This window comes from Astatotilapia calliptera, chromosome 3, assembly GCF_964374335.1.
Source record: "Astatotilapia calliptera chromosome 3, fAstCal68.1, whole genome shotgun sequence".
Classification (NCBI taxonomy): Eukaryota; Metazoa; Chordata; class Actinopteri; order Cichliformes; family Cichlidae; genus Astatotilapia; species Astatotilapia calliptera.
The window spans coordinates 67,868,029-67,878,833 of NC_137424.1; the positions used below are offsets into that span (position 1 = coordinate 67,868,029).

At 40.5% G+C, this 10,805-nt stretch overlaps 1 protein-coding gene across 2 annotated transcripts in view; it reads right to left on the reverse strand.

Annotated features, from left to right (window-relative positions):
• LOC113017257 (beta-1,4 N-acetylgalactosaminyltransferase 2-like) overlaps window positions 1–10,446 on the reverse strand; it is a 28,749-nt gene extending 18,303 nt beyond the window's left edge. Inside the window, exons 1-5 of one of the 2 annotated variants that reach the window (XM_026160413.2) lie at window positions 10,298–10,446; window positions 3,484–3,608; window positions 1,553–1,723; window positions 1,298–1,404; window positions 677–714 (exon numbers count right to left, since the gene is read on the reverse strand). In XM_026160413.2, the coding sequence (XP_026016198.2) occupies window positions 677–714; window positions 1,298–1,404; window positions 1,553–1,723; window positions 3,484–3,608; window positions 10,298–10,363 (507 nt within the window). In that variant the 5' untranslated portion in view covers window positions 10,364–10,446. Of the gene's footprint in view, window positions 1–676; window positions 715–1,297; window positions 1,405–1,552; window positions 1,724–3,483; window positions 3,609–9,963; window positions 10,123–10,297 lie in introns of those variants that run through there. The other variant, XM_026160412.2, reaches the window with a different exon arrangement.
• Window positions 10,447–10,805: the final 359 nt, after the last annotated feature.

The following is a 10,805-nucleotide window of genomic DNA, read 5'->3' on the forward strand; positions in this document are numbered from 1 at the left end:
TGCTATGCCCTGCCAGCGACATGCATTACTCCTAACGTGCATATTCTTTTCCCCAGCCAGGAGAACTGTAAGATGTTTGTTATTTTGGGGTTCCTGCTCTAATCCCTTTCACAGCTGGGGTTCCTTTCTGCTGAGAAAGGCCATCGTAGTCTAACCGCAAAACACCGACCTATATTCTTTTCATCAATAAATCAAATCTAATTATCTCTCCTTATTGAATTCACATTCAGGGAATCTGTTGACTCTACTAGGTATGTAACACACAATAACTTAAACTTTATTATACTTGGTTGGTTGGTTAATAATGCAAATTTTCATGTCAGTTTTAAATTACTGTACATGAATAACTTGCACAGATTTACATATATCACTAGCCAATACAGTGTTACCTGGTGAAATATAGGGTCTACTAAAATAAACTGACTGAAACTGAATAACAATGTGTTATGAAAGCCAGTACTGACTATGTAGATTGTATATCAAGCCTCGTTTGCCACACATGAATGCAATAATACTTTTTTTGATAGTTAGTATACAGTATACAAATTAAACACACATATCTTTGAAATTTAGAAACATTCAGCAGCCATCTTTCATAAATCAGCCAACCTCTACCATTCAGTCAGGCAGATCTGGGTGAGATCTGCCTGTTTCTAATCTGTGATATCAGACCAACCTTATAGCTGTTTCCTTCTTCCGCATGCAGACCTAAACCTGAAATTCAAAAATTACCTTCAGTGTCACTTAGTCCTTCTACTGAAATACACATATTCACATCATATTTTGAAATTACACAAGTGTTGCCAGGTGAGTTCTTGAGGACACCTCAGCTATCTTTCACTCAGGTTTTTCTCAGTGGGTGAATGCCATAGGCATTCAACCTATTGTGTTCCTGTTTCCCTATATTTTTAATCTTCTTATTATTCTAGTTGCTCCGTTCTTTGTCCTTTGACTACTCCCACAGTTCTCAGGCTATTTTCACCATTCAAATTTTAAAAATTCTGCCATTTCTGTTCTTACCTGCTATATCTTTTGGTGTCGTTACTTTTGTATTTTTGAAAATATTAAGCTTTTTGTGCTGTTTTTGTGTCCCAATGACATGATTGGGACCAATTCGATCTGACTACTGACAGCATAATTTTATAAAGTACTATGATCACTTTCATGTTAACAGTATCTTCATAAACAACTGTGAACCATGGCCTTGTTGCCTTCCTATTCTATTTGCATTTATATTTTTATAGGAACATAAAAACTAAAACACTGGTGACTGAAGCATATATTGACCTTGAATTACCTGGTATTGCAGTTGCAGTCAAGGGTCGTACTATAACGCCCTGGATAGGATACTGCAGAGGAGAATTAGGCAAAGCAAAAAGTAGCTTGGATAGGATTGAATTAGTCCTGTTGAGGAGATGGAATTGGGAAAAATTACACAAAATAATTTTGAGTACTCAGTAACACACATACACACACACTTTAAATTATTTTATTACTGAACTGTGAGTCTAACAGTTCCCGGAAAGCTCCCACTCATACATCCATCTTCTACCTGGCTTTGTATTGCTGGAACTCTTTAGCTCGTCGCTGCATTAAATCCTCATACTGGTCTTGTGGGATGTGGTCTTTGAGGATTGTAGAGCCATCAGGACAAGTGCATGGACCAGGTAAACGGTGTTGTGTGGGCAAAGATGACTTATAACTTAGAGAACCTGAAGAGTGCCTGTAATATGGAAGTCCTGAAGAGTCACAATTCAACATCAACATTTAAATGAACTACTACAGTCAAGTATAAAAGAAAGTATATCCTTATTGTAACGTGCGGTGGAGATGAAGCCAGCCATGGAGGTGTGCAGGTGGATAGCGAATGAGCAATAGCTTCTGACTTTCCAAAAAGTACTCATTTATTTACAATATCAAAAATAAAAGTGCTACCTCTACCACACATTACTAAAGAGCACACTAGTCCGCGTACACACGGGAGCATCCATTACAGGAGGGGTGCGAAGAAGAAAAAAAAGGGGGTGACACCAGTCACCAGTCGTGAGCCGCCATGTGGTGATACACTGCATTACAATAGCAACTGTTACATTATGTAATGTGATCCTTATGGCAGCCTCAGCATGGCCATCCTTTTCATCATTGGATTCCTTCTCATCAGTCATTTCTTGGTCTAGATTGCATGGATTATATTCCGTGCCACCTTCAGATGCAGACAATTTCTCCTCTAATGCATCTCCACCATCAGTTTCCTGGCCTCTCTCCTCCTCACCAGTGTAGTGATCAAATAAGTAGTAAAGAGCCTCACTTAGGTTATATATCACCTTGTCATGGTGCTGACACCCAGTGACCTGTGAGCAAGGCCTCAAAAAAGCATTGTACACCAAATCTACGAGAAATGTTCAATGATACAATGATACTGCCAACAGAGGAGTCGTTCTCTTGGAAGTGAGGCTCTATTGGGCAAACATTTCCAGAGTAGTTGCTAGGGAATCCATTGTGTGTGTGTGTGTGTGTGTGTGTGTGTGTGTGTGTGTGTGTGTGTGTGTGTGTGTGTGTGTGTGTGTGTGTGTGTGTGTGTGTGTGTGTTTACGGCCATCTGAACTCAGTTATTTACACTAATTGTTGTCTCCACCATTCATTTCTAGTGATTGGTCATTATTGACCGGAAACAGTAAGTGTACAAATGTTGAATAAAATGAATTAGAGATCATTCACGAATCTCCCAGAACATTTCTAAACATATATGCAGTTCTCTCTACAATGATCGTGACAAAGACAGTATCAAAAAATACATCCATCCATTTGCTTCCGCTTATCCTTTTCAGGGTGGCAGGGGGCACTGGAACCTATCCCAGCTGTCATAGGGCAAGAGGCGGGGTACACCCTGGACAGGTCGCTGGTCTGTCACAGGGCTAACACAGAGGCACAGACAACTGTTTGCACTTACATTCACTCCCGCATTCACAACTATGGACAATTTAGATTGTTCAGTTAACCTATCCCCACAAACTGCATGTCTTTGGACTGTGGGAGGAAACCATAGGCATTCACCCGGGGAGAACCAACGCAAACACGGGGAGAACAAGCAAACTCCACACAGAAAGACCCCGGCCTGATGGTGGAATTGAACTCAGGACCCTCTTGCTGTGATTGAAACAGCACTAATCACTGTGCCACCGTGCTGCCCCCACTATCAAATAATCAATACATAATTGACGTGCAGACTATCAGGGTTTTACAAATCTTGTGCACTGGTCATTTTCAGCACAGCACTGTTTTAGCTACATCAGTTTATCCTTCTCACTCAGTTGCTTCAGTCTATTTGCCATGAAAAGAAAAATGTGTACCATACATATCATATTTTTATGTCCACACACACACACACACACACACACACACACACACACACACACACACACACACACACACACACACACACACACACACACACACACACACCAGGATACAGGAATACTTTACCTTTGTTTGTTGTAGGCTAGCGCACTTGTCCCATTACACAAGTTCCCGAAATAGAATGCAAACATAATGATCAGCACGCCGACAACAGCAATCACAAAAGGCTTTGAGCTTGTACAGACAGACATCTGTTGATACACACAAACACACATTATAGTAGATTAATTAACAAAAGGCAAAATCTTTACCATCTAAATAGTTACATTTTGCAAATCAGTCATATAAAACATGTTATGTCTTGACTCACATCTTAGATATGATTGAACATGTATAAAATGAACAAATACTTTCTTTTTTTTTTTACATTTTTACATTTTTTTTTTACAATTATTTCCTTTGCCTCTGTAAAAAGTTCATCCTGCCTTTCATGTCTCTCAGTTGAAGCTCTGTGTGTTATTGCCAAAAAGTAATTTCCAGTACTTGCCAGTAATGTTTAAGCTGTTGTAAATGACTTGTCAACATTTAGATGTCTTTTATTTATTCGGGTGAACAGTCTCATTTACATTAGAAATCTGTTTTTGAAGAGTGAGCAGACCAAGGGGCCAGCAGAAATTGAAGAATAATATAGCAGTAGCATAACGATAGTGGGCAGAAAAGACCCAATTGAATAAAATTTAGACACAATATCATGGAATCAGACATGATATTGTCTGTTCGGCTGGAACGTTGTGGTAAATGCAGACTACAGATACTATGGCAGTGCCAGGATTGTGAGTGATTGCTGAAAATATTGAAATGTATTCACTCACTTTTTATTAATATTTGTAAATATGTGTACAAATGGTTGGGGTTTTTTTGTACTGTTTTTATCAATAAATCTCAGCAACATGTGTTTTGTGGACTTGGAGAAGGCATTCGACCGTGTCCCTCGGGGTGTCCTGTGGGAGGTGTTGCGGGAGTATGGGGTGTCTGGCCCATTGCTACGGGCCATTCGATCCCTATACAACCGTTGCAAGAGCTTGGTTCGCATTGCCGGCAATAAGTCGGACTCGTTCCCGGTGGGTGATGGGCTCCGCCAGGGCTGCCCTTTGTCTCCGGTTCTGTTCATAATTTTTATGGACAGAATTTCTAGGCGCAGCCAAGTGGCGGAGGGCTTTCGCTTTGGTGGCCTCAGAATCTCATCTCTGATTTTTGCAGATGATGTGGTTCTGTTGGTTTCATCGGGTGAGGGCCTCCAGCTCGCACTGGAACGGTTCGCAGCCGAGTGTGAAGCAGCGGGAATGAGGATCAGCACCTCCAAATCTGAGGCAATGGTTCTCAGCCGGAAAAGGGTGGAGTGCCCACTCCGGGTCGGGGATGAGTTCCTGCCCCAAGTGGAGGAGTTCAAGTATCTCGGGGTCTTGTTCACGAGTGACAGGAGAAGGGAGCCGGAGATCGACAGACGGATTGGGGCTGCAGCTGCAGTAATGCGGACGCTGCACCGGTCCGTCGTGATTGCTCTCCCCCCGCTTCAGGACACCTACACCAGGAGATGCCGGACTAGAGCAGCGCAGATACTGAAGGACCCGTCCCATCCAGGCAACAAACTGTTCCAACTTCTGCAATCTGGTAGAAGGTTCCGCATCTTCCGGGCAAGGACAGAGAGACTCAAGAGGAGCTTCTATCCCCAAGCCATCCGTGCCCTAAACACACACACCCGCCCTCTCACATCATCTATAATTGACTGAGACAGGACTCTCTTCCAGACACTCTAAACCAAGGCACAATGTACATTTCAATTCCTTTAATTTTAAATATGTTTATATTGTCTATCCTGTAAAATAGTCAGATGTCTATTCATATTAATGTACAGAATTCACCTGCTTGCTGCTACTACTGCACATTCACCCAGTGTATATACTATATATATATATATATATATATACTATATATATATATATATATATATATATATATATATATATATATATATATATATTAGGGGTGCAACGATATTCGTATCGATATTGAACCGTTCGATACAGTGCTTTCGGTTCGGTACGCATATGTATCGAACAATACAACATTTGTAATTTATTTTATCAACTTTCCTTCTGACGATGCTGTCTGTGTTGAGCGCTCAGTGAATCTGCGTTCGACTACTCCGCCTAGGCTGCACTGTCGAGCGCAGATCCACTGAGCGCTCAACACAGACAGCATCGTCAGAAGGAAGAGCGCAGGGCAAGCTAGCAAGACAGAAGTTAAGCTCTCCTTGCAACATGGACCTCCCCCACTCTCATTCAGATCTGGCGTTTGGAATTATTTTGGTTTTCATGTGACGTATGACCCTGAAGGTAAGCGAGTCATGGACTAAAGTAAAACAGTATGTTGGATGTGCCATGCAATGCTCAATTACATGGGTGGGAACTAGTGTGTTAGCGCAGTTAGCTCGTTAACGTGTTGGCCGTGTTGTGGCGTTAAGGTCATTTCAACGAGATTAACCTGAAAGCACTAGTGGGAACACAACGAATATGACTGCACATTTACGCCGACATCATCCTAGTGCAAAGACAAAAACAACAAGCATGCTACTAACTTTAGCCGAGTCATTTAGACAGCTGTTAGCACATGATTCTCCTTATGCTGCTGAGAATATAGCCCAGAAGAAGCGGATAGTATAGCTTTTATTTTGGAAAGAGACATTTCTCTGTAATAAACTCTCTTTTCCAAAGATGAGTGATTCCTCAATCAGATACAGGGCTCGCAATATCGCTAGCCCGACGTCCTGGGGCTAGCGATTTTTTTCAGACGGGCTACCCTGCCCGTCGGGCTATTGTAGGAAGGAAAAATATATGTCAATGCTTTTGCATTCTTTCAGAAATGTAGCTGGGTAATTATGTCATTGGCATCGGTGAGCCACTGTCAATATGTGACATATTGAAATCGCGTTTGAATTTGCGCTTGTTTTTTTGCTTTCACTTTATAATCGTGCAACTGTGTATAGAGAGCGACAGCACTGATCTGTGAGTGATGATAATTTGTGCACCAATTCCTCTGACATCGTCTTATTAATCGTTAGCTTACTATGCAAACATGACAAGTGAAATCTCCCGCAGCTTAAACATGTGAGAGGTTGATCGCACAGAGAATCGCTGAGCTTATGTGAGTCGGTGTGTAAAAGCAGCAGGATATATATTTTAGTTCTGCTGAGCCAAATAAGAGAGGTCAGGGTGAAGAAGTGACAGCCAAAGAAAAGCTTACCACAAAACGGAGAAGTTATGACAAATGAGACTATAAGGCAAAAAGAAAGTGCAGCTTTATGGTTTCATGGACAAAATAATTTCTGTGGCTGCAATATGACGAGCTAAATAACCAGGGCTGCACATAAGTGGTCCGCAGGTGCGCATTAGCTGTCAAAATAAAAAACGCGCACAAGGGTTAGGGTTAAATTTAAAAACTGTACTTTTGAGTTAAAATATATATTTATAATTTTAATAAATGACAAATTAAAAAGGCATGAACATTTTTTTTGTATCGAAAAAACATTGAACCGTGACACCAAAGTATCGAACCGAACCGTGAATTTTGTGTATCGTTGCACCCCTAATATATATATATATATATATATATATATATATATATATATATATATAATGTTCTTCCTCTACACCCCCCCCCCCCCCCCCCCCCAATTTTTGCACATGTCGAGGAGCGTGTCAGGCTACATTTCACTGTGTGTTATACTTGTATAACTATGCATGTGACAAATAAAGAACCTTGAACCTTGAACCTTGAAGAGGGAGCTGAGTGTAAAAGCGAAGCTCTCAATTTACCGGTCGATCTACGTCCCTACCCTCACCTATGGCCACGAGCTGTGGGTAGTGACCGAAAGAACGAGATCGCGGATACAAGCGGCAGAAATGAGCTTCCTCCGAAGGGTGGCTGGCCTCTCCCTTAGAGATAGGGTGAGAAGTTCGGCCATCCGGGAGGGGCTCAGAGTAGAGCAGCTGCTGCTCCACATCGAAAGGAGCCAGCTGAGGTGGTTTGGGCATCTGACAAGGATGCCCCCTGAGCGCCTCCTGGGTGAGGTGTTCCAGGCATGTCCCACCGGGAGGAGGCCCCGGGGCAGACCCAGGACACGCTGGAGAGATTACATCTCTCGGCTGGCCTGGGAACGCCTTGGTATTCCCCCGGACAAGCTGGAGGAGGTGGCTGGGGAGAGGGAGGTCTGGGCCTCTTTGCTTAGGCTGCTGCCCCCGCGACCCGGCCCCGGACAAAGCGGATGAAGATGGATGGATGGATGGATGGATCATGGAATCATAAAGATACTTGCGACACAAGTTATTTCTTTATTTTATATGTAAGCCTTTTGTAAAGTCTATTATCTACAATCGGTTTACCAATATAAACAGATATATTACACATGAAAAAAAAACCCAGAAACACTGGAAAACACATTTTGACAGTTTATTGCCTGTATCTTTCAATACTATAAGTCCTTTTGGCTGCCAAGGGGCTCATGGGATTGGAAGAGATTAGTCCATTAGTCCAGGCAGTATGTCAGAATTAGCGCCATCTGCCTGTGTTCAGACAGACTGCAATTTTAAGGCGCAATTCATTTTTGCTTTGTCTGTTTGAAAATAAATAACTGCAATAATTTGAACTAAAAGAATGTTGTTTTTATCATTGCAAACTAGGTCTGCACAAGTAGGATCAAAATGATTATTTTGGAAAAATGTTGAGATCAGAATACTTAATTTACCATTGATTTTAGTAACATTAATGTTTTTTTATTATTATTTAACTGTTATGTAAACATAATACTGCTTTCACATCTTAATATTGCTACAAACATTGCTTAAAAACAGATAAACTGTTAAACAATAGAACAGTAGAGCTTAAAAACTTGTTTAAAGCATTTGTGAGTATGAGTATTCACAGCAGTGTCATCAATGTATCATTTATTTTGCATGAGTCACCTTGGCACAGGTAGTCTCACTGCAAGTTAGGTATGTGCCAGTCTTACCAAGTTTTACACGACGCTCAACCCAGACCTGTTTAAGAGTTCTTAATTTTATTATGCTTTTTACGAGGGAAACTGGTTGGTTTTTCAACCTCTTATATGTGGTTAGAGGACACACGCGTGCACACACACACACACACACACACACACACACACACACACACACACACACACACACACACACACACACACACACACACACACCTGTAAGGCAGTTTTAAATAGGAGATTACAATGTAATCCTATATCTTCAGTGACTGAAAAAACAAGTATTTGCTAAAGAGGTGTACCTTTTTTTGTTCTTGTTAATACGTTTCTGTATGCACTCATAAGAAAACATATGGAGACCCACAGGCTTTAACCCTCTGACATCTTTTTAAAAATACTCTAAGAAATATATAAAATACTCCAAGTCTCCACAGATGAGGGAAACAATAATGATCAAAATAATTTACACACAACAAAAACTATTTACAGTTTTACTTTTTTCTGTGCTCAGAAAAAAAATGTGTGCCTTGACCCAAAACATTTAAAACACACCATGATATTAAGGTAAAAAAAAAAGAAGACTTTCATTGGCTGCATATTTAAAGACAGAGTGCAGTTACCTGGAGTAAGATTATTCATATGACATAACGATCCAGAAATTTAGTTTTAAGGTGAAACCTCAAGGGAGAGCCACTATCTCTTGCTTGCCTCAGTGATACAACGTTTTATGTGTAGAGTTGGTCAATCAGCATTTTCTGAAGCTTGTTTTGACCATGTTTACCTGCCTAAAAGCCTGAACACATGGGTTAAATAGCTGTCCAGCAGGTGTACCTAATAAAATATATAAATATAAAAGTATGGGCTTCTTTCCCTTTTTGTGGTAAAGGACTATTTACTTCAAAGACAAACTAACCAGTTTTCATTGTAGCCAACAGCTTTTTTTTGAGTCAGGCGTCAGTTGTTCCCCTGACAGTGTGACAGTAAAGCTAGTTTGACTAGATGGCTATGTGAAATTTACAGGTCTTGTGGTGCAACAGTAAACACGAAAGACTGGAATACTCAGCATGCACACTCAGAAATTAAAGTACAGAAATGTACCTATAGGGGTACAATGTCTTGTCACTGGGGTGGTACCCTCTAAGGTACCGTTCTGTACCCTAAACTGTGGGTACTGATTTGTACCCTTGTAATTTGTACCTTTTACACGTCAAACCTGTACTTTAAAGGGCAAAGTTGTACCCTTAGTATAAAGTACAAAAAAGAACCCTTAAAAGGAGTACAAAAATGTCTTTCTAAAGGTTCAGTCTCTACACACAGATTTCCTATATTTTTCCTCTCAAGATTTGAAAAATTGAAGATAAAGTCAAAAATACTTGTCACATTTATTACCTTCTTAAATACATTGCTTAAACAAAACTAATGAAAACCTACAGCGCCAGAATCAGAAAGTATCGGAAAATTTTAAATTACATAACTTATTTATGTAATTTCAAAGATATTGGGTTTTTATTCTTGTAGTATGACAAAAGTATAGAAAATAGCTCATTTCCTACCTCTTCTCCCTGCTGTTTATGGAGCCACAATAAGAAAAAGTGATGAGCGAGTGACGAAAAGCCGTTCTTGAAAAACTTGAACAACTTGAATATAATTGTTGAAAAGTTTGCACACTATGAAAGGTGCGGTGTTCTTCTTTTCAGGTAACTGGTGTCACAGAGGACAATATAGTGTTACGATGAGGTACGATAAGGAGGCGGAACCACTGAGCAAGGTTAAAAACAGCAGAAAAAAAGCTCAACCAACTGTTCTGATACATCCACACAGCTCCATGCTTTACCGACAGAAAAAACCCAAACAACAAAACCAAAGTCTGAATAATATGTCATTTACCTTTTCTTGTATTTTTAGATAATTTGTGGATTTTGGTCCTTGTGTAGCAGTATGTAGTATGTGCATGCACCAAGAATAGCAGTACAAATAAGCAGATATTTCTCTCTCAAAACATTTAGGTAGATAAAGGTAGTTTCCAGCATAACCAGTTTTCATTGTAGCCAACAGCTTTTTTTTTGTTTTGAGTCAGGCGTCAGTTGTTCCCCTGACAGTGTGACAGTGAAGCTAGTTTGACTAGATGGCTATGTGAAATTTACAGGTCTTGTGGTGCAACAGTAAACACGAAAGACTGGAATGCTCAGCATATAGGTAATGTCAATATTGTTTGTGTAAGAAAAAGGAGAAGCTGTCATGGTCCTGGGTCGTTGACCCAGGGTTTTGTGTTTATTCTGATTTGTATTAGTTTGGGGTTGAACCTGAAGTTGATGTATATTCAGCCCTACCTGTGTCTGTCCTTGGTGCTCTGTTCATGTCTCCGTGTTGTGTTGCAAATCAGTCTGTGTTTCCT